Consider the following 24,907-nt stretch of genomic DNA (forward strand, 5'->3'; position numbering starts at 1 on the left):
AAATAATTTTGATAAATTAACACCTATTCATAAGTAAATTACAGATAGCAAAATAAGTGTAAGAATATGTGTAAGAATTCATAACAAAACTGACAGAATATTTCATTACTTTCAAGTTCTCTTCCAGAATTTTTCTCTTGCTAACTGGTGTAAAAAGAATGATGTTCTAGTGAAATGGTACATTTGAGTATGAAGGAAAAAAGTATTTTAATATTAATAAAACATATTTTCTTGATTAGCTGATCAAGCTCCCTTTATTATTTTTCTCCTTCTTCGTATTCGCTCTCAGTTTTTTACTTCCTATCCACTTGCTCTTTTGTATTTCTGAAGCATTTTTATCTTTGCTGGATACTGCACTGTGTAGTAGAAGCTTTAATAATTTCAAAGGAAGTTGTTAAGAAACCCTCCCTTGACCTCTTGTGGGTGTTTTTGTCATCCTGGCTATGTCCAAAGTTGCAGTAGTTTCAGTCATGCAAGCTGTAGAAGTTTCAAATTAGATAATTTTTGTACACCACTTTCTAGTTGCTTGTCTTAGTGGAGTTATCAAAGAAAAAGGACTGATACGCTGACAACTAAATTTCAGAAATATGTACTGATTTCAGATTGCAACATACAGGATTAATTGTATTTCACAGAATAATTTTTATCTCAATATATGTTACAAAATTTGGCAGGAATTCTCCCTAAAATAGAGGGGTTTTTTTTAAAGGATTTTAAATACTAGTGGAAATCATGTCATATCATAAAAAAATATAATATAATGTATGATATTTTATTGAGTTCAGGATCTTGTTATGCAAAGTTGTTTGGTTTTTTTTTTTAATTCATTTTTGTAGCAGTATGGAGCTGGCAAGTGTTTAGTGTATCCACATACACCTTCCCAAGTGTGATTAGATATTTTGCCAGTTTGTGGTTTCAGAAACAATAAAAAGTGCACTATTTTTCAATCTTCTTTTCTATACTTACCGCTAGCTTAGAGTGGCCTTTTTTAATGCAAATTGTTACAGAATTGTTAGGTTACACTCTCGCCTGTTGTTGTTTACCATTTGCAATGACAGTTGCAGCTTGGAAATGATGTTTTATGTAGGAGCAATCTGTTTTACACAACCTTGATAACAAGAAGGGCAGATTTAGAAAAACCTTGAAATACATGTTCTTATTTTAAAATTGTATCTGCAAGCACATGTTCAGACAAGGAAGCTCTGAGTAACTACTATATGCCAGAGAAAGTGGGTAATATATTGCAGGGAATTTTTGGCAAATCCTGGAGCATGGTGTCAGGGATATTGCTGCAAGAGTTTGTTAAAAACTTTAGATCATCTATCCAGAGAACACTGAAGATATGAGCACTTTATCTTATTTTCTAAGACAAATAATATTTAAAATGTTCAATGGAGAGAACTTTAGTTAAAGGTATGTTGAAAGTATGTTGCAGCTGATACTGTAAGTAGACTTCTTCCCTCTATATTTATTGGCCTCCCTTTCCTGCTGGGCAAGACTGTGGCTTTTCAGCAACAAAAAGAATTTTCAGAAATCTCATCTCTGAAGCAGATTATTTATTACCTGGGGCATAAAGACATGGCAAGACCTACTGTTAAGCAAAGAAAATGGTGTTCACTGCTTTTGCTTGAATTTCCCTCTTCCTCTGGCAATGTACCTGGAGTAGATGAGGCTTTCTCATTACTGGAGGAACCCCGGCCTACAACTGTCTGGAATACAGTTGCTCCACATTCTTTAGCCTTATGCCAGTTTTCCAGAACTTCTTAGGGTTCACTGACTTTGCCATGCAATTTGGGAGTAGGTCTGTGACATGAGTTTTTCCTTCTGGGGCATTTTGCTTAGGTGGTAAGCATCAAGGTAAGTGAGTGTCAGTGGTCAGCAGGGGTCCAGCTGCCTGCAGGTGGTCAGAGATATCCTTATTTCTGTCTTTCACTGAATATGTGATCAGTGCATTCCTCTTCTGGCTTGATGCCATCAATTCTGTATTGCCACCCATTTTATGGATAGTGCAACTAAAACAATTAACCTTGAGCATACATACGAGTCCTAGTCCGTAGTTTCACAGTATTTGCTCTGTGTTACATATCTTCAGATGTAGAATTTGTATGTTTTCAGCTGTTCCTCCCACAATATCATGCCATATCTTTCATGATAGTAGTTTGGACTAAGAAGTTTGCTTCCCTAGTGGCAGAGTTACATTTTCAACATACAACTCAAATGAGTTACTACATGGCTGCAATATATAGCTTCATATTTTTCAGACCTAGGTAACATTCCTTTGACATGTGAGTTGTATTCTCCCCACTTCTGTCTTTATACTCATTGAAAAGGGAAAAACCCCAAGACCCACTCTTCAATCCTTCAAACTCTTAAATGGATTTAAGTTGGTATTTCTTACTGCCCAAGATGGTGCCCAAATGCCATGTATATGCTTTATCTCATTTGCAGAAAATTGTGCACTATTTACTCACTAAAATTAGACTGTTGATTCAATAAAAAGGATGACAAAGAAATACCACTGAATATAATCAACCATAAATATAGGCAAAAAAAAAAAAGTACAGGTGAATTTGTTAGGTGATTCCTGTAGATAAAGATAGCTTCTTGTGTGCCTTTTTGGACAAACATGAATATTTACCTGCAATGACACATGCTGTTGTGAATTCAATGAATTCCAGAGTGATTGTGAACACATTATATGTTTTGAAATAATAATGAGAATTTCCTGTGCTAAAAAGTTGTTCGAGTTAACTAGCTACAGGGAGCTACATATATGACTTCTGCATTTCAATTCTCTCTAGCCTTAATGTGTATTCTTTAAATTTGAATTAGACTGAAAATAGGATATTAGTATATTTTATATTACTACAATAAATGTCTTTATTCACTTTAATTTCACTTTTAAATGAACTTCCTGTAAGCGAGGTAGGTCATAAACAGAACTGCTGTAAAGTCAAGTAAGGAGCTGGGTTTGTAGATTTTAGTGATGGCTCTGGTGTTTTTTTTTTAATGTAGATTACAATTTCTTCTGAATCAGAATGCAAAGAGCTGTATATGTATATAAAGAGCTTGGTCTGCATGCATTCTGTAAACAACAGAAATACAGTAACATTTTTATCCATAGCATCCACGTTTGCTCTGTGCTGTTAACAGTAAGCAAGGCTGCCTCCCAAAGGAATCCACGGAAACAGCATGCTGTCCACCCAGGCATCTCTGGGCTGACATTCAGAACCTTATAGACCTTTTTTATCTGGCAATTCTGAAAAGAAATTTATCAATTAAAATCATCTTTTCCCTGTTTATATGCAAATTACACTTGGCAGTAGGGAAGTAGTTTGACACTGTTTTATTTGCATAAAGTTATTCCATAAGCAGAACGTAGGTAAGAACTTTTTAAAAAACTTTCTCCAAAAGCATTTGTCATTGTCATTAGATTAGTCTTATAAAGTGAGTGTCCTTTGCTTTTTTGAATAGTCATAATTAAGTGAAATCAGCATCTGGAAAGGAAAAAAAAACAGTTGTCTTTGAATAAGCCTCTTAACTGCCATCTAAATGCACAACCTGTCCTGGTGGTGCTTTGAATGAAGAAAATGAGCAGCCTACTAACAGAGCAGATCAATTAAAAGTATGGTAAGAGCTCCATGCCAGAAGCAAAATAGGTGCAGGCTGAAGTGCACTTTTTATGTCCCTGCTGCCTCAATAGGAAAATATGCTGCTTTTTTCATGTGTGATTATTGTTTAAAAGAGCAGTTTGATACCAGCATTATGTTGTCATAGTTTGTTCCTTGATAGAGAGGAGGATTCTAGACACAGGTTGCTGCTCCATCTGCTTTTATGCATATATATACATCTGTTTAAAAGTGTTGTAGTATGACATGACCAGTCCAGTCAAATAGGAATACTTTTTCAGTTTTCACTGGTTAAAGTTGGATCTCAAGCTGAAATATGACTTAATAAATTGACCGCTGTAATATTAATTTTAATTGAAATAAATTTAAAATAATTTGTCATTTCTATCAGGCTATTTAAAAGATGATTAGAATTAATATAAAACCAGGTCATTGAGCGTGTGTAGCTTCCCAGCTGTTATCTGGATCTCAGATTATATAAAAATATATTTGGTAGCTGTGTAATTGAGTCTTCATTTTATCTGCCTGTAGAACATTGGGCTTGGTTTTGGTTGTTTGGTGGGGTGTGTGGGTTTTCTTTGGGGGATAATGGGAGTGGTATTTTGAAATAAAACCAAACTTACAAAGATGTGTTCAGTATTCACCACTCCATAACTTTCTTTTTAATAGATGCTTGTATAAGTTAGCTTAAGTCCATTTGTGTAACTTGACAAAACTCTTTCAGAAAACACAAAATCATTCTAAGCAAAACAAGAAGCATATTCTCCATGTACCTGAGGAAATCTAACAGAGATAGTAAAAATGCCAAGATCTTTCAGTTTCCAACAGATACTGTCTTTTTTTCCTGGTGCTATGTTACCTGTAATGGAAGATATGATGGAGAAATCTGAGTAAGCAGATATGTTGGTATGTACATGTAAACATAGTAAGTCATGTACAGTGATGAACAGGAGGTCAATTGCTAAATGTGATCATTCCCAGGACAAATCACAGAATGTCAGTCTCTGTCAGGCTATGTTGGGAGTACAGAAGGCAAATTGTGCCCTTGGGAAAGGAATGTATTGACTTGTTTGGTGTGTCTTCTGAAGTGTGTTTGAGAATTAGATTTACTAAGAAGGCTTATTCTGCCAGTAATGTTTCCTGATAAAGCAACAGATCACACAGAGAGGTTTTGCAGTTTCCATACCTGAACATATTTAAAACCCAGCTGGAAACAACCCTAAGAGGTCTGCTCTAGTTGACTCTGCTTTGGGCACAAGAGTTGAACAAGGTAATCGCCAGAGGTCCCTGCCAGCTTCAGCTGTTCTGTGATTCAGTTAAAACAGGGAAGCTTCATGAGCACTAGAATTTGCCATGTAAATAACTAACTTTGTGTAATCAAAATGGGTTTTTCTTTTCCTTTCAGATTGGAAGCTTTGTGAGAATTTACAGTATTCATGCGAAACAAGCAAGCGCTGACAATGAAGATGTCTCACACATGGAATTTCATCTTCATGGTGGCACCTGTTATGGTCGAGGAATAGGACTCTTGCCAGAAAGTAACCCAGATGTTAAGGAACTAAAAGAGTAAGTAGTATGTGTAGATGTTCAGTTTTCTCTAGATCATTCTTGAAAATTCTAGGCTAATGTAATAGCTGTGCAGTTTAGAATTGTAAATGTTTCTAAGAATCAGAAACTCGAAAACAGAATATGTCTTTAGCACCACTAAGATGAGAAGTATTTGGAGGGATACTTAAAAAAGGCAATTTTTTTCAAATTTAAAATACAGTAGGGATCAAGATTTCAATATTAATTAGCTTAATTCTAATTATGCACATTTTAAACCTGTGCATATGTGCTGCTTGAAAGTGGTGAGATTTAAAGATGTTCACAATGAAGCAGATAATTTACATTCTTTACTAAAATGTCTTATAAGGAATCAGAATCATTTAGGTTGAAAAAGACCTTTAAGATCATCAAGTCCAAGTGCCCCACTAAACCATGTCTCTAAATGCCACATCTGCATGACTTCAAAACACCCCCAGGGATGATGACTCTTGCCTGAGCTGCTTTTTCCAATGCTTGACAACCCTTTATGTGAAGAAATTTTTCTTGTTATCTAAAGTAAGCTTCCCCAGACACAACTTGAAGCCATTTTCTCTCCTTCTGACACTTGTTACCTGGGAGAAGAGGCTGACCCCACCTCAATACAACTTCCTGTCCCCTTGTTGTAGAGATAAGTGTTAAGGTCCCCCCTGAGCTTCCTCTCCTCCAAGTTAAACCATGCCAGCTCCTCACAGTATTTGTGCTCCAGCCCCTTCACCAGGTCCTTTTCAGCTGAGCCTCTTTACAGCCGCTCTGCCCCAGCCTGTTGCGCTGCATGGGGTTGTTGTGACCCAAGTGCATTTTCACCTTGTTGAACCTCATACACTTGGCCTTGGCCATCAGTCCAGCCTGTCCAGAGTGCTCTGCAGAGCCTACCTACCCTCCAACAGATCAACACTCCTGTTCAACTTGGGGTCATCTGCAAACTTACTGAGGGTGCCATGCCCTCAGTCACCTTGTCCTCATCATTAGTATAGATACTAAACAGAGCTGGCCCCAGTACTGAGCCCTGGGGAACACCATTTGTGAGTTGCCACCAGCTGGAGGTAACTCCATTCTCCACCACACTCTGGGTCTAGCCATCCAGCTAGTTTTTTACCCAGCAAATATGCACCTGTCCCAACCATGACAGCCAGTTTCTGCGGGAGAATGCTGTGGGAAACGGTGTCAGAGGCTTTATTAAGGTCCAGGTAAACTACATCCACAGCTGTTTCCTCATCCATTAAGCAGGTCAGTTTGTCATAAAAGGAGATGAAGTCGGTCAAGCAGGACACGTCTCATAAACCCTTGCAGGCTGTGTCTGATCCCCTGGGTATCCTTCATGTGCTACATGGTGGCACACAGGGTGATGTGCTCCATGACCTCCAGCACTGAGCTCAGGCTGACAGACCTGTAGTTCCCTGGATCACCCCTCTGACCTTTCTTGTAGATAACCATCTGCATTCAACTGGGACCTCCTCACTTACCCAGGACTGCTGATAAATAATAGAAAGTGGCTTTGTGAGCACTTTCTGCCAGCTCCCTCAGTATCCATGGACAGTTCCCAGCCAGCCCCTTAAAGCTGTGTAAGTGGTGTAGTGGGTCAGTGACCATTTCCTCTTAGATGATGAAGACTTCATTCTGCTCCCCATCCCTGTCTCCCAGCTCAGGAGTCTGGATGCTTAGAGAATAATTGGTCTTATTATTAAGACAGAGGTAAGGAAGGTGTGAAGTACACTGGCCTTTTCTTTTGTCACTGTTTCCTCCCACATCCAATAAAGGATGGAGATTCTCCTTAGCCCTCCTTTTGTTGATGATATATTTGGAGAAGCTATTTTTGTTGTCTCATACAGCAGTAGCCATATAAAGTTCTACTCAGATTTTGGCACTTCTAATTTTCTGACTGCATAAAATCCTTGTAGTCCTGCTGAGTGATCTGCCCCTTCTTCCAAATGTTATATTTTTTTCTTCCTTAGGAAAGGCTAAGTAACCAAAGTCCAAATTCCATTATCAGGAATTCTGTTTCTAGTAGTACATATTTCTTTTGGCACTATTTTGTGTTTAATGTTCCAGAAGTGATTTGGAAAGTGTCTCATCTGCATCATTAATATAATCTTCTGAAAATTATGGTTCATTTGAGTTTTATGTCCCTGCTGGAACATTTATGTCTTAACATTATACCTATGTATTGATAATAAATAGGTTTTGTGTAAGTGGCTATATAATCCTGTATATATATATATATATATATATATATATGTGTGTGTATGATGATATATAAAAGATTTGTCTAGATTATAAAATATTTTGCCATTTACCTTTAGATTCTTAGAATCTGTGAATGTGACAGACAGTCAGAATATGGAAAGCATGTGTTCAATGGACATCGACAGCACTTTTGGCAATGTTACAGGTAAGAGCAACTGAAAGCTGATTTGCTCTTTCTTCTAATATCTATATATATGGTCAAGATAAGGTCACAGTTACTGCTTCTCTATGTGTGTAATGGTACTTTCACATTCCAAGTCCTAGAGAATTCTTTCAGTTTATTAGACTGGAAATTTGCATTACTCTTTCTTGTCTTGCAGCACAAGCATTTCATATTACATGGAAAGATACTTTTGTAGGAGTTAGTGAATAAATTCTTAAACATAGATGGTGTTCTTAATCATACTATATTAGATCACAAAACAGAGTTTTGTAAGTGCCACCCTCTAAAGGGCAATTCTGCAGGGACAGGCAATGAAAATGCTACTAAACAGCTGCCTGTTGAGGAGCCCTTCTTAAGCTGTTGGATGGAAAGTTGTGTCAGTGGCAGAGGTGTATGGAATAGTGATATCTTATAGACAGTTCTACAGACTCCATATTATTTTCTGAATGGTATTTTTAGCCCAGGATAAGAATAACTAAAAGGGAATTAAACTCTAAAGCTGGTTGGACATCGTCTGTATCTTTGCTTCTAGCTTTTAAAAATCTGTGTTACTCAGCCATTATTAACATAAAAACATAGGATATTTCTAAAAGGATGCAAAAGTCAAGAATAAATAAATGCTTTGTGTCCAGTCCATAAATGAAAATTTAGAAAAAATTTTGCACCTATTTACTGTGCTGTCTGTGTGTAGTAGAGGTTGTTCAGAGCGAGGACCAGTCTGTATTGGTTTTAGAATAATGTATTTATGCTTTTGTCCAGAAGGATTACAGGGGATGAATACAATTTATGTCAGCAGATCATTCAGAGTTTACTTCTGAAAAGTGTTCACTTTGATAAGAATTCCTATTTAATATATATGCTAACTTCCCCTCTAATATATTAACTCTTGATATGCAATGTACGTCTCCTGCTTACTTTTGCTGCTTTTTTTTTGGTTTTGTATTGCATTTTTTTTGTTGTTGTTGTATTGTTTTCATACATTACTGGGATTTTCGTTTTCATTTGTTCAGCTTTTGGTTTTGTGTGTATCTACCTGTCTTATCTACATACCTGTTGATATGTTTCCATATGTATGTCTATATGTCCATTTTTGTATGATAAAAAAGAAAAGAAGGAAGGAAAATAATTAGGAAATTCTTCTTTATTTTAGATTTTGAATTGCACTTACAGAGATGTCAGCAGTTATCTGTTACAGGTAGGTAACATTTTGCTTAAGGTGAATTCTAATTTTGCTGAAGAACAACAGTAGTTTTTAAACATTATCTTAAAGGTTATTATAGGAAGAGCTATTCTAAGAGTATAAATTCCAAGAGTATAAATGCATGTATGTTGTACTGGGTTTATTTGTTGTTAAACTGAATAGAGCATTTTTGTATATTCTACTTTCATTTAGTTTTTGTACATGTTGTGTTTCTGTATCCTGAAGTACACCATGCTCCCACAGCCTGATGTGATTTATCTTACTGACTGTAATAACAAGTTCTATTGATAAAACTAAGCCTGCAGCTGGGAAGGAAAGAAAAGCTGGAAATCAGAAGAAATGCATACCTGCGATCGCCATTTCCCGTATTACAAATATGATGGTGATTAATAGTATGGATGGTGCTTTTTCATCTCTCTGTGTATTGTTTTGCAGTATTAACAGATCATCAGAATTTGAGTACTACAGAACTGAAAACCATAACAAACAGCACAGCTCCTCAACAGTATCGCATTAGAGCAAAGCTGAGAACTTACAAACCCCAAAAGCTCCATCAGTCTGTTAAACTTCATTGTTCCAAATGCAACTCTTTGTAAGTGTTTTGCACAATACAAATAATTAGGAATTGCTATGTATGTTTTGGGATGCCTAGATTTTCAGTGTGTTTCCAACATTTTTTTTTGTGTAAGATAAGCTGAATGTAAATGTATATCATTATGTGCAAAGATTTGAAACTCACTGATAATAAGTAGGAGATTTTCAAATCATCAGATGAGTTCTATTTACAGAACTCTTTGAGTGCTTTCAAAACAATAATTTTTCTTTATTTGCAAATGCAGCAGTACAGTTTTTTTCCATACCATAGTTTTATAGAAGTATCTCAAGTGTTTCATTACAGTTTTAAAATAGGATATGCAAAGAGGTATGCAATAGTCTCCAAATGAATTAATAAAGTATCTTCGATGAAAGTGCATCTTCCAGATAAGGCATCTTTTCTAGATCCAAAAATATCAGGGAAATCATACAACTTCAGGCCATTCCCTTGGGTCCTGTCACTGGTCAACACAGAGAAGAGATCAGTGCCTGCCTCTCCTCTCCCCTCAGGAGGATGTTGTAACTGCAGTGAGGTCTCTCCCCAGTCTCCTCCAGGCTGAAGAGACCAAGTGACCTCAGCTGCTCCGTATACAGCTTCCCCTCAAGGCCCTTCAGTGTCTTTGTTGCTCTGGTTTGGACACTCTCAGAGACCTTTTACAACCTAATTGATTCTATAATATTTGTGTAATTTGGATGGCCTGCATTATTGCTTCTCTGTGTATGACAAGTGGAAATGCACGAATGGTGCACTCCAGCAGGGCAGGATAGAAACTGTGTGGTGCAGAGTTGCAGATTTTCCCTTGACAGTACTTATGTGAAGCTATCCTAATCCTGTCCTTTTTTTCTTTTTGCTACCTCAGTTTATGCAAAGTCAAACAGACTAAAACATAAAACTTGAAATTACATAAGTTTATATAGTCTTTTCACTCTAATGATGTGGTATGCAGTTTGTGACCCTTTTAAGACCCAACTGAAATGACATAAAGCTGATAGATTTGGTTTTCCATGGATTTTCTTTTGTGTGGGATGTAGCCACTAGGCTGCCTCTGCTGCTAGATAAGTTAGCATACTACTTATCATATTTATTAACATGGAAGGTCGTAATATACTATACAACTCTTAATGTTTAAACTGATAAAACAATGAGGATATTTTTCCTGTATGTCCTTTGACTCTCATGACTATATTATAATATTTATTTGGAGTATATATATACTGTCATCCTTGTTGGTAGGTTGCCTAAGGAGAAGCTGTTAGAACATACTTAACTCAATTTGGAAATGGTTTTAGGCAAGAAGTTCCAGATAGAGATGACTTTGACTTCATTTTACACGGCTCTGCCAGTACTGCCCCAAACCCAGAATTACACAATACATCCTGGTATGAATCTGTAACATGGACTACACAAGAGCAGAAACAGAGGGAAATAGCCATCCATTTTGTGAAGCATGATGAAATGCTTCAACATCCTGAAGACACCTTGATTATGATAGAAGGTAAGGTGAATTGTGAATATACCATTTTTTACAGCACTGTGTCCACTCTGTGTATGTACAAAGTAAAGATGTGTTGAAGTTGTATTCAGTGTAAGTAGTGATGATCATAAAGATGTCTTCAAAGAAAAGAAAAACTGAGCTGGAACTATAAGTTACTGTTATGCAAACAGGAGATTGTAGTCTGTAAAGGTCTTGTAAGCTGCTTCTGTCTATTTTAAAATTGTGCCAGTATTGTTTATTGTCGATTATGCTACAATTAACATCTGAATATGGGGGTTTTTTTGCTATCTGTGCATACTTGTTTTTCAGTTCTGATTTTAAAATTTGCCAAGTCTTCTAAGCAAGCCTATTTTTAGTATTGATACAGAAAGTTTTCAAAGGCTTCTGGTAATACAAGCCTCGAATTAAATTTGTCAGCCTCTGGATGTCACTGTTGTTTCAGATTAATACAGTTTCTCTCAGTGGTGTTTTTTTTTTTTTTTTTTTTTTTGTTTGGTGTGGTTTTTATCAGATTTCCTCAGGAAAGAGAAATAGCCACTGACCTTTAAACAAAGCAATTTAGCAAGAATACTATTGAGGAATTTTTATATAATAAAAATAATAAATTGCATATAGCACCATTCAGAGTTCAAAACAAAGCTTTCAATTGTGCTCAAGTAGTGATGTGAATAAGCAAATGTAAGTCAGGTGGTCTTTTGTGTGAGGGTCAGTGACAAACCCCCTTCTGTTTTCTGCTTTCTTTTATAAGAAATTAGTTCTGATAGCTGCTTTATTTCTGACGTGTTCCCAACTGATTTCAATCTAACCTTTTCTTTCTGAAAAAAAAAAAATCTATTTCTTCTCTGTTTTCCTAGAACAGTGTGAGCAATACAACTCGGTAAATCTATTTTCAGATATTAAAGTATCAGTAACTAAGTATGTCTGTGTGTGGATATGTGCATATAAAACATCAGTTTGGTTGCTTTGATTTTTTTCTAAGAAAATGGCTAGTAAAATCATAGGACTAATTATATGAAAGTGGTGTTAACTAAGTACAACCTCTTCGTTACAGTGTTAGCTGTGAGGAAGATATTAAGGCATCTGCTTTGATAAATGTCCATCTTTGTTTCTTAGTTGAGTCTGTTGTTGAGTAAAAGTGAGAAGGTATTGGACTCTTTTTTGAGTTTTTGTTAGTGGATATCAATTATTATTGAAGGCCCTGAAATCAGCTGACTAAGTTGTTCAATTTATTTCTGACTACTGTTTAAGAAACCATGTTTTTTTGGTTTTTAATAGGTGGAACACTAAAAGAAATTGGGAAGCTTACAAAAAGATTCAAGTGTGTTATTCCTGTGAGATCCACAGAAGATGATCTTGAATTACTAGATCTTTCAGCTCCTTTTCTTCTAAAAGGGAATGTAAAATATTATGGGTAGGTTAAAAGTATTTGTTGATATTTCAATAGTTGCAGTTATTGCTAGCATTTTCTTCAGTAATTCAGACTGCTGTGCTCGAAGGGATAACTTACCCAAAGATTCTCTGTAAAACACATAGCATGATCCACAGTACTGACATCAGGGATGAAATGCCATATCATCTGATACCTGGTATCAAATGACTGACTGCAGTTTGTGCTGTAGAAATGGAAACACACATGGAGTGCAAAGTACCTAAATACCTCTATACCTCATCTTGTCCAGATCTTCCATTTTCTGGTCTCACTTAGACTAAATTCAAAACATATGTTGTTTTTAAAACTGTATGCTGAGGAGTTTTATATATATATATATATATATATATATATATATATATATATATATATACAACAGATAATATTTAAATAGCCTGTCAATCTACAACTCATTCTCTCTCTTAGTGTTGGGCAAGCTTGAGGTTTGGAAGCAGTAAGGGATTTTGGACAGCCTTTCCTTACCATTTGTAACTTGCTGTGATCCACAGCACTGCAAAGTGCCTTACCTGTTTGTGGATGTCATTCACTGTAGAGATGACTTCAACAGGTTTCTGAATTCCACAGTTCCAAAGCTGTAGAACACAGCACCCACACCGAGGTCTGGTATGTGTGATCTGCCATGCAATGCCATGTTCCTGCTCAGTGAGAGCTGTCAGCAGTGTGTTTGCCCAGTGCCCAGCAGCGTGCAGCTGCTGAGCTCAGAAATGCCAATCTCCTCCATGCAAGCTACTGAGTCCTCTCTCTCTGCTGTTCGGGCAGAGCACAGTGCAAATGGGGTGCTATGCTAGGTCTGCAGGCAGTAAAAAAATTTCTACGCAGAAATATTCCGTGTTTCATGTGAACCCTAAAGTTTCCCATAGGGGGCCATCCATAAAATGAATTCAGATAATTGTTTCTCTGTCATATATAGTTTTGACCTTTACAGATATTGCTGTCTGCAGCTTTTTTTAAATAGAGGCAGTATATGGGTACTCCTACTGGGACAGGATCTTCACCAATACAAAGTATTTCTGCTTGTACTTTCATAATCCATATCCATATATTTCCCCAGCTACACACAAGTCACCTTCAGATGTTGTTCTCTTTGCAAATGGTTGGACTATAAAAGTAAATGGTTTGTAAGATATTTAGGAAGGAACCTCACAAATATGTAAGCTACAGCTCACTAAATTTCAGAGCTATGTTTCATGCATGTTTTTATCAGTGGCATATACTTAGCAAAGTCTAGATGATTCTGTATGGTAGAATGAATTATATGTGTGTGTATTTGCATGTATATTCATTTATATATAAAAATAAACATAGACACACTGAATATAAAAAGCAAAAGTCACGGTTAAGTTTGTTTATTGGAGTTTGAGTAGGTTTTTTAAAGGAAAAAAGTGACTTGACTATATCACTTAAGCAGAAGCAGTTTTATGGATTTTTATGACATTCTTTGCATATAATTCTAAAGATAATAAATGTTTATTTTAAGTTCTAACTATAATATACTAATACGGAAACTTAATTTGGAGCAGATAGTTTTGTTCTGTAATTTCATTCCATGAGGTAAATGGGAGCAACTTTGAAAACAGTTCTTCAATATCCACTTGCAACATTAGCTTACTAGGTCACGTGTTAAATTCATAATAATTGGTGTAAATACACCAGGAATAAAATAGATTGTTTTAACAACCCTTAGTTAATATTCTCAACATAGGCAAAGCCAAATTTCTCCTGTAACTCTGGAATGGGTTTAGAGTGTTGAGATTCATTACTACTTTTACAAAGTCAGAAGTAGTGGCATATGAACATATGTTTAGCAATGTAGTGATCTTAGAATCATAGAATGGTTTGGGTTGAAAGACCCTCTCATGATCATCTAATCCAACCCCCTGCCTTTGGCACAGACACCTTGCACTACACCACATTGCTCAGCTCCATCCAGTCTCGTCTTGGATACTTCCAGGTATAAGGAATCCACAGTGTTTCTGGACAGCCTGTTCCAGTGCCTCAGTTCCTTCTTTGTGGAGTGTTTCTTCATTCTGCACAGTCTACATCTACCCTCTTTCAGTTTAAAAATGTTGCTCCTTCACTACAGGCCCTGGTTAAAAGTCTCTGTCTGTCTGTCTTTCTTATAAGCTCCTTTTATATATGGAGAGGCCCAGTAGGGTCTGCTTGGAGCCCTCTGTTTTCCAGGCTGAACAATCCTAGCTCTCTCAGCCTTGATGTACAGTTTTATTCCTGTCTAATCACTGAAGTAGTCTTCCAGATTTATTTCTCCTCATGGATAGTTGAAAAACAGCAGTAAGGGGTTTGTTGTGCTCTAAAGCTGGTGTGTCTGGTAAAAGAGTTATTTCAAGCAGCAGTAGAAATACTTCTGCAATTCCACTGTGTTAGAAAATCAGAGTTTTGGGTTTTTTTTCTGTGCAGAACACTTCTAGGAAAAATACATCAGTGTTTGGTTAGTCTCAATATCTTGTTTTAAATGCTAGGTGCAAGCAGTGTTCAGCTCCAAAGCCTATGAAGAATTTAAGTTCCATTGCAGCAGAACAGCAACCATCATGGGAACCAACTGAAATAGCACAAGGTTTGCTGACATGATACTGTCCTGAAATACTTTGTCCTTTGATTTTGAAGTGTTGATGTGAAATGGTTTGATTTGCAGTTTTGGGTTGCAGTTTTGTACAGAAAGCATGTAATTATGGTCGTGTTGAATACGGTGCTGTAACATTTGTTCACCTTTTACCAGGTGAAGTAACATAGTTACACCAATTGTATATGGTGCTGTAACATTTCTTCACCTTTTACCAGGTGAAGTAACATAGTTACTTTTGGAACAATTGTAGTATGAATTAAAAGATTTTAAATGTTGACTAGTTTTTTCTAGCATTGGTATCAGCAATAACACGGTAGTGCAGATGTCAATAATTTTAGATTGTAGATGTTACCTTTAAACTGTATGTACTTGCAGTCCTTGAAGTTAATCTTGCTTTTCCTTTTGTAGATACCGTTTTTCTGACCTGAACTAAAGACAGTCTTATTTAATGACTCATACAAGTTAGACTTCTCTTCTGTAAACTTCATGTTCCAGAGAGTCTGCAAGAAATAATACTCAAATGAAAGGAATTATTCCACAACAATTACGTGTATTCTTGTGCTTGAACACATGTGCTTCATGTGTTCCTTGTGTTACTATTTGCAGTCAATATGTTAAAACAATGGAAATGGAGTTTAAAACTTTACAAGGCATTAAGGAAAAAGAATATTTGCATGTGTTATTAATTCATGTTCTAACATATTAAGTTGGTATATCTAGCAGTATATAAGTTTGGTAAACACTTTCTAAAAGAAGAAAACTATTTGAGCAATAGAACTGTGTGGTGCAGAGTTGCAGATTTTCTTAAATAAACTTTCATAATTGTATCCTGTTAAATAATTGTAAAGTAATATTTAACTGGCAATGATTGAGATTTAATTCTCAAAATGAAAACAATATTAATTCATGCTTCCTGACAGTTACACTATTTTATGTATATTTTTCTTCCATCAGCTGTATTTTGAGGCTAAATTATAAACCTGCAAGTCTATTAGATCGGTTGAACATAAAATGACTACCAGTTTAAGTAGGTGTACCCAGAAAAGAGTGATGCAGAGCAAGAATACTTTCAGAACTGCCAGCAAAGTTTTTTTCTGAACAAGCCTGGTGGAATTTTTTACATCATATCAAATAAACTGTTTTCCTCAGAAGATAGTTTTCAGGTGGAATTCTCATTACCACTGAATTAAGAGCACCTCTCCTTTAATCTTCCCTGGAGAAAAGAACACAGGAGTAGGACGATCCTACTAAGGTTGGATGTAAGAAATAAGCAAATACTAGCTTTTTTGTTCACTAGCATGGGAATAAGTACTTAAAAATCTTTGTGTTTTTATAGGCTCATCTATTAAAGTGTTTCTAGGAAAATCCCAGTGTTGTCTCAAGAGATAAATGACATTTTGCTGTCAGACAGCAGACCCTCTGTTTTGGTCTGTTATTCTATACTTCTAATGACAGTATTCAAAGTCAGTTACTATTAAAAAAGGGATATTGTCAGGTCAAGTTGTTATAGTTTGCCTTGCATATTTTCTCAGATAAATATCAAATTTTTTTTTCTTCAGCTTTAGGTATTGAACTGCTCCAGTATGTTTTTATTATGAAGTTTACACTGGTTGATGAAACAGCATCACTAAATGCGTACCTTTTTGATTATGTAAGTAAACCTAGGTAAAGATAGACTCTATAGATGATGAGAGTTTGGATTTTGTTTTTAAAATGGTAAATGTATGTGCACAAATGCTCATTCTATGTTACCTGCACTGTTTTGTGGGAATAATTACAATATAAGTTAATACTGTATAGAGTATAGACCATTAAAGCATAAAGACAAAAATTAAGCTTGAAGATAGATTATTTTGTATTTCCATAAACTTTTTTATATTCCTGTGGCTGAATTTCTTTTTTACTGGCAATGTTAAATTATGCAGCCTGAATGCTATGTGAATTATAGGAATGTCTCAGGATTTATGCAGCTAACTTCTGTGTCAGTTTAAAATCTCATTGTCTCTTTTTTTAACTCTGAATGGAATCTCTCCATTCAGTAATGATCACGAGGTAAAGAGGCTCTCTTTCCCTAGGCAGCTATATCTGTACAGATATTTATCTTAGATTTCAGAAGCAATTTATTAAATTACTTTACTAACCTTAGAATTAACCTATCTTCAGTTTTCTCTGAAGCAACTTAAGACCATTGCTTCTTCCTGAGACACTGAAGACTGGATGGTTTCTCTGTCACAGCAATGTGGGTGTGACAAAATGGGAAAGAAAAAGAATTTAGTGGGACTTTTTTCTGCACAGTAGTGTTGTTTAATGTGTATATATTCACACATTTTCTACCATTATATTAGATAACTTTGAGTGGGACGTAAAGAGAATACTCTTCCTTATTTAATTTTAATACTGTAAGTAAAAATAGTGTCAGGAAAAATGTGTTCCTTCTTAAAATACATGGTGTTTTAACAGCAAAGGAGATCAAAGACTACAATCCCCATTTCAGTCAGTCATCTTTTCCTTCTACTGTCCTTTTTTGTTTTTATATCAAGAAAAATAAAACTGCAAAATGAAGTTGGGGAAAAAGATTTAAGCCATCTCTTGATGCAGAATTCCAAAAATTTTTACTTCAGGGTGGCTCACTTTCTTAGCAGATACTGCTCAGTACTACAGTTTAGCTGCAGGAAAATACCCGCAGTTTCTCCTGAAGTGCCAGCTGCTCACATTCCTGCTGGTGGTACTTCAAAGACAAGCCAAGAGTTTCCAAGCCTAAACTCCAGTCCTTCAGCACCACCTGAGAAGGAACTGGGCTGCTTTGAAGTGCAGCTTTACATTAGCTTCCAGTTGCACTTCTGTAAGAACACCATGCTTTTCTTTCCTCCCCTCCTTACAGGAAAAGTCAGTCAAGGGAAAAAATGAAAAAGATCTATAGTCAGAAGAAGACTGAAGAGAGAGAAGAGAAAGTTATCTCTGTCATTTTTGCTTCTGGATTATCCTCTAACTTCTGATCATTACCATTAAACATGTTTAAAATTATACAGAGGCAGATTATACTGTATTTGTATCTTTTAACAGTAATGAGAAATTACTACCAAAAATCTTAGCTCACTGTGAGAAGTCATAAGATGATGAGCCTTTAGGGATCCAAAATCAGGTAACAAACTTGGAAAGAGTAAACTTGGAGTTTTTTCAGTCATGATTAATGTATGTAGTTTAATAATACAGAGAAAATGTTATTTAACATTTTAATGTTCTTTTTATTATTTTCTGTCTCCATTCACAAGTGTACCCCACAGTATAAGCCTTTTTTCCATAGTTTCTAAAACTGCTAGCAAATGAAACTCACACTAAAAGAATTCCATAAGTATAAGGCCAGGTTGCAGTGCCCCTTGTTTTCAAATGATTTTTTTTCCTCTCAAAATATGAGGGACTGTTGAGGGGGACTGCCCATCCTCTCTGTCCCAACATTGTCTGATGTTGTCTGTTTATGGAGGTTCCTGAGGAATGTCTGCCAGTTATGTATAGAGGCTGACATGTTTGCTTTCTGGGTGGCTATAGTCCATAAATACTAAAGGGTACTGAAAAACAGTCTAATTTTTTCAGACAGCTTGGGGTTTTTTTGTATCCAGACAGTTTTTTGAAATAATACTATTCTTCTGTTGTGTTACCTGATTTTTATTTCCTAAAAGAACGTGCAGTCAAGGTTCTGGCTAATTATTTTTTACACCTCTTTCAACACCTCATATTCTTCTGTTCTCTTTCAGGAGAAGTTTTTCCAAATTCCTGCCTCTGAAATCTTAACTAATAATTTTCTTCAGCAAAAGATGCAGATGACCATGAATACACTCTGTCCTCCAGGAAGAAAATTAGGTCAGTTTGCTGTTATTTTAAAAGGGGGGTGGGAAGGGAAGCGGTCTTTCAATCTGCTATTGCATATGAAAAGTCTTAGAATTCAACTTAGGCACAGGCAAAACTCAATATAGAAAAATGCTGGAGCCTGAAAGCAGGGTTCATGTTAATTTGTTCTGAAGCATGTCTTTCACAGTAATTCTGCTTTTGAGAAAGAAAATAAATGGTTCATTAAATTCTCATGTAGCATGCAGTGGTGTGTGAATACAGTCATGCCTGTGCAGCCACTAATATGCCATCTGTATTCATATGGATGTTAACCAGAACACCCTCATACTGAATGTCACAGCACAGTAGGGAAAACGGAAAGGAAATTCCGTTTCCCAAAGCACATGCCTTGAGTGATATCCTGCTTTTGATTCTGACTTAGAGCATCCCTTGCTATAGGAAATATCCATGGAAATGGAGCAATGCTTAATCCAAATCCATTTACAGAGATTTTTGTGCAGTGTATGTGTTGTGGCAGAAAGTAGCTCTGCCTAAGCTACACATGTCCAGGGTTGATGGACGTTTGATGCAGCTCCAACCTCCAGAGCATACTCCAAGTACATGGCTGTCAGTGACCCCTGCAATCACCCTGGAGTCTTTGCCATACTTGAAAGTTGTCCTGTAATAAAGATTGTAAAGGATTTTCCTTTTGAGACCAGTGAAATTGTCTCATTGAGACATGTGGAGATGAAGTTTTATTATTGGAAAGTCTTTACATATATGTATTTTTTTCTGTGGCATGACTACTGGGTCCAAGTATTTTGTGGAGTGCTGGTGCAGGGAGTACAAGTATTGGAAGACTGTCACTGAACACCAATTCAGATCTTGTGGGAAACTTAAAAGATACCAATTGGAATTTCAAAGTTAACAATTTTTCTCTGTATTAACTATTGTATACATTTAGATATCGTAGTTAAGATCTTGCTCAAGTTATACTTTCCTCCTATAAAAATTAGAATGAATATTGAACAGTAATTTGGATTTTGTTGGTAGGTGAATTGCCATGGCTGGAATGCTTCATCAAGTCCTATAATGTCAGAGATGCAATGAAAAATCAAGTTTGTTACCAAATTTTTGACACCACAGTTGCTGAAGATGTTGTATAGTAATGTGTTGCTAATTGGAAGTAATCCAGTAAGAATCAGTTTGTGTGGGGGGCTGGGATCAGAGACTGGATTAGAAGAAAATTATCTTTGTTCCATTCTTAGGAATTCAACTTGTTTTTATGAATTTTTAGTTTATGTATGAATGGGAATGGGAATTATAATTTGATATGTTTGCTATTTTCCTGGCACATGACTTTGTGATGTAAGGGCAAGTGGAGGTACTAAGCTTTTCACTGGAAGCTGCTTGGCTGACGTTGATGGAAGCAATCTACTTTCCATCTTTCAAAAAGGAAGTGGTGAGGTTACTCTAAATTTGTGAATTTTACTCAGAAAAAATAGTCAAGATGATGCTGTGCGTTCATTTTTGTATTAAATTATGTCAACAGAGGCAGAGATACAGAGCTCTTTAGTAAACTCAGACTACTTAGTGCAAGCCAATATTACTGTTCTCAGTTTGACAGGGAGGCTGGTCTTTAGAGACTTCTTTGATTTTGTACTGATATGTACATTTAGACAAACTCCTCCTGTTAGTAACACTCAGGTAACTGCTACATGTACCAGTTACTGTAGATTCTGGTGGGATTGTGAAAATGACCATGAAGTGATTATCACTAAAATTAAAGTCAATCATGAAAGTAAGGTAAAATTGTAAAATGAATACTGATATTTGGTAGATGGCAATGATTATGGGGTGGCCTTGTTAGGTACCAGTTATTAGCATGTTTGTTAGCTGGGTCTATATTTTCAAAGGCTTGATCTGCCTTTTCCATCTTACATAATCAGATTGTGTGCCTAAATTTGGAGATACAGAACTGATCTAGTGCTATCATGGACTGAAAATTCTGCTATACTAGAAAACTATGTGGTGGTTTTACTTTGCATTCTGAAGTCTCTAGGACAAGTTCAGGACATGTCTCTTTAAGGATAATTAATGTAGAAATCCCTGTCAAATCAAATGCTTTCCATCAGAGCAAAATGACTTAGTATTTATAGCAGCTGTTTTTAAAGAATTTCAGAAGCAAGATGCAATATTTGTAAGTAGATTATTACTTTGATAGTAGATGACTTTTCTTTTCATTTTTGAGGGCCATTTAATAGATTATGCAATTTGTCTTAAAATTTCATCAAATATCCTCTGGTAATTTTTTTGTACTGTAAAAATTACACTGGGTTTATATGTCATAAGCCAGGATATTGTTCTTTATTGATCTGTGTATAGGGACAACCAATATTAAAAGTGGTTAGTGCATATTTCCTTTAAAAATTTCTAAAAAATAAAAATATTTTGGAATTGAACCAGCAGTTTATCAGAGTCTGCTGACTTAAGAATGTTTTCTTGAATTTTTGCATAAATGCATCAACAGAAAATAATTAAAACAAATTAATATTAAAAAACTTTAGACACTGGCCATACCCAAACGTTTTCACAAGTTAGAAGTTAAATTGAAGGGAATCTTCTTTGCTTTTATTTTATATAGAGTGTGGAAACATGAATTTCTGTTTTTATATTTTTGTTAACAACTGTGAAAGATATTGATATTGTACATTTTTTCTAAACATGTCTTCATAAAGTAATAAATAAAAAGATGTTTTGAACTTCAGTGTAAAATAAATCAATTTCACCACATGCCTTGTCTGAGATCCCTGCCTAAAACTTCTACCTATGCATTACATTATTTTTTTACTATAGAATATTGTATTAAGATGTTTAATAAAGTTTTCTCCAAATAATGAGGTTTTTCATGTATTTGACTTTTATTTCAATTTCATAACTGTGAAAACTTTGTCATCAGTAGCCTTCATCCAGCATAATGCTCCAGATGAATGGTTTGTTGCATTAAAATGTAAATGTTTCTGTTTCTAAATATAATGCATAGAAATAAATTAATAACTATATATTTGTTCATGCTAAGGATCACTGTTTAGAAAGGAATTGCTGGACAGACATTTAAAAATGGCTCTCATTGGTAGCCTTTTCATGGAGCAGTGGAAGTCAGTGAGGTGGGACTTGGACCTTGGTTACCTGTCCTGGTCAGTGCTGAGAGCTGTGAGTGTCTGACTGGTGGGTGAAATCCTGAGATTGATGTGTCCTGAACCTGCAGCACCTGCAGGCTCTGGTTTCTGAAAAATAAGCATCTTGAGCAGCAGTGACTTCTAGCCATTATTTACAATTTTCTTAATTACAAATAAAAGTCTTATTTCCTTTCATGAGTTTCTTGACCAGGTGTGTGATTTCAGTTTCTAAAGCATGAATAAAAGTTCAAATGTCTACTCTAATATTTTTAAATTGCTGAAATATGTATTTTAATACACTCAAAATCTGAACCAATAGGAGATTGGGTTAATACTGGTACACTAAGATCCAGTGAAAACTCCAGGCATTTCTTGCTGGTTTCACATCTTTCTTCCTCCCCAGCATATAGGAAAACTGAATCGAAACATCACCTTCCTACTAGAAGGGGAAAATAGGCATGGAATGTGAAGTACATTACACACAGCAACATCATCAAGGGGAAGAATAGTGTTTTTAGGGGTGCCTGTGTAATTTGGTTCCTTGAAGTCTGTGTTTTCAGGGAATTAAAAAAACTTAAGGACTTCGGAAGTCTTTCCAAACTGAGTTGAGTTTAGGCTCTTGGACATGTCATACTCTGGGAACTCCAGCTAGAAAGACAGAATGTAAATAAATAACATATTGCAGAAACAAGGAGGCATTCCTGGTAGGTGACCTGCTGTTCAGTAGTGATTGAACTTTCTCATCAGCTTTTGCAGTTATGGGATCTAGAGATTTACAGACAAGGCTTTGAAATGCTTAGCTTAATGCTAATCCTTTGCCTACTGAGCAGCAGGAAGTGGGACTGTAAGAAGGGCAGTGGAGCTCAGAGGATACAAGCTGAGGCTTGCAACAGAAGAAGTTTACTGTCTTAACAGGCATGAGTGCTTAGCTTTTCAATACCAGTCTTTTAGATCACAAGAATTTATGCATGTTAGGTCACTTTTTGGCCAAGCCATTGCATTAAGATGTAAAACTAGCAGGAGCTGGGATACTACCATATAGGGCAAGGCCTAATATTTAAATGGAGTTGTGAAAAACATTAAGTAAATATATGTTCAAGTTCTTCAGGTGCAATGGGACCACTGCAAAAAAAAATTATTCAGTGGAGAAGAGAAAAAAAATACAAATAAGAATTTACTTCAAATGTTATTTAAAGAATACAGTGAATGTTAAGAATTGGAAACAATAAATCAGCATAAAATGGAGACAGAAGGAAAGAACAATTCCAAAGGATATTAATAAAAACAAGAAGTGATAGTCTTTATGAGACAGTTTGCTGCAGCTCCTGTTCACAGCATTTCTTATACATTCAAATTCCCAATAAGAACTATGGCTTGGGAAAACATTAATCTGATGATGGAATACCAGCTCCAAAGTGCTTAAAAAATGTAGAGCAGCATTGTACTACAATTAATGAACTGATATTTGTGATAAAGCTATGGGTGGACTTCACCCCAGAACAATGTGCTGCAATGTGTTTTTCCTTGTTTTCTGCTGCAACTCTGATAGATGCCTACAGAGGTACCTCCATAAAACTGCTGGTTTGGGACCATTTGTCTATGTAAGCAGAGTAGACTGAAAGTCTAGAAACAAATTTACATTTAATAGATACTTGTTTGAATTTTTCACAAGGATATATGCTGAATGGTGAAATATTTGCCAGTAAAGAAAAGATTTTGGGTTTTTTATATCAACTGGTCTATTACACAAAACTTCAAGCATAACTTTGTTCTGCACCTTCTACTCTGTGTGCACAGCCTGTGACACTGCTAAACTGATGCTGACAAAAAAGTACAGGTTTGTACAAGCTACACCTTTAGAATTGAGTCCCTATTCAGCTGTAATTTCGAAGGCCAGCTATCAGATAGTTTTGAATTATGGAGATGGTACTTCACTGAAAGGAATTCTCTGGATAATGGCAGTTTATAAATGCTGCTTAAATTTTTTGGTTAAAAGAGCAGCAAAACTGAAACTGAAATTTGCTGCTGGAACAGATTTAATTACAGATTTTATTTTTTATTTCTTCTGTCTACAAATGATGCCTTAAGCAACTCAAAGCCCCTCTGAAGCAGTGTTTGAAGTGACAAATATGATCAGTTGTTGAAAGGGTGTGTATTAACCAAAGGGGCTCTTTATTGTTTTTAACGGGGTGGGTATGGGGCTTTCACCAGCCAGCTGTCTAAAATGCTGTCACTCTGACATACATTCATTTGCTACTCCATCTTGGAGGATACACTTTTCCTAATATACTTACTATGCTAAAGGAGTAAAACCCCATTAATAAGAATGGAAGCATAGGAGTGATTGCCTTTGACATAAGCCCAGGATACAGAGCTGTCAAAGGCCATCAGGGCATGCTGCCCTGTGCCTGGTACCTGTAGTGTTGTGAGGTCCTGGCTCTGGTCAGGACAGGGGTAATTTTTTGCTGTAGCCAGGAGTGCGAATGGCTGGGATGCAGAGTTTATTCTGTACCACTTCACATCACTGCCAGGGCTGGGGGAAAGGGACTCTCTTCTGAGGAGAGCTTCCTTGCAGTGAGTAAGCATGGCAGAGCAGGCCCTCTGGTCTACTATTGGGGATTTTTTTCCGTGTGCATAATTTACTTTCTTGTACCCTCTGTCATTAGTATTGTTGCTGTTACTGTTCATTTTCTTGTTCCATTGCTTTTTCCAGTAAATTGTTCTTATCTCAAGTTGTGACCTTTGCCTTTTGTGTCTCCAGTTCTCTTCCCCTCTCTGCTACAAGGGACGGAGAGGGGAAAATGGGGGAGTGAGAGAGACCAGAACATGCTTTGGAGAGTTTTGGTGGGGGCACTGAGCTGGGAACTGCTATTCCTAAACCACGACTAGTGTGTAAGGTCTCACTGCCCAGAAAACTGCATTTGACTTAAAGGAAAACAGCTGCTTCCATTGCTTGCT

General features: G+C 36.2%; 1 protein-coding gene across 3 annotated transcripts in view; it reads left to right on the forward strand.

Annotated features, from left to right (window-relative positions):
• POT1 (protection of telomeres 1) overlaps window positions 1-21,563 on the forward strand; it is a 59,837-nt gene extending 38,274 nt beyond the window's left edge. For all 3 annotated transcript variants that reach the window (XM_068189835.1, XM_068189836.1, XM_068189837.1), the window contains 10 exons: window positions 5,035-5,195; window positions 7,517-7,605; window positions 8,774-8,818; window positions 9,260-9,416; window positions 10,709-10,914; window positions 12,190-12,325; window positions 14,842-14,936; window positions 16,505-16,596; window positions 18,698-18,803; window positions 19,824-21,563. In XM_068189835.1, coding sequence (XP_068045936.1) covers window positions 5,035-5,195; window positions 7,517-7,605; window positions 8,774-8,818; window positions 9,260-9,416; window positions 10,709-10,914; window positions 12,190-12,325; window positions 14,842-14,936; window positions 16,505-16,596; window positions 18,698-18,803; window positions 19,824-19,936 — 1,200 coding nt within the window. In that variant the 3' untranslated portion in view covers window positions 19,937-21,563. The remainder of the gene's footprint in view (window positions 1-5,034; window positions 5,196-7,516; window positions 7,606-8,773; window positions 8,819-9,259; window positions 9,417-10,708; window positions 10,915-12,189; window positions 12,326-14,841; window positions 14,937-16,504; window positions 16,597-18,697; window positions 18,804-19,823) is intronic.
• The last annotated feature ends 3,344 nt before the right edge of the window (window positions 21,564-24,907 follow it).

The sequence above is a fragment of the Anomalospiza imberbis genome, chromosome 5, assembly GCF_031753505.1.
Source record: "Anomalospiza imberbis isolate Cuckoo-Finch-1a 21T00152 chromosome 5, ASM3175350v1, whole genome shotgun sequence".
Classification (NCBI taxonomy): domain Eukaryota; kingdom Metazoa; phylum Chordata; class Aves; order Passeriformes; family Viduidae; genus Anomalospiza; species Anomalospiza imberbis.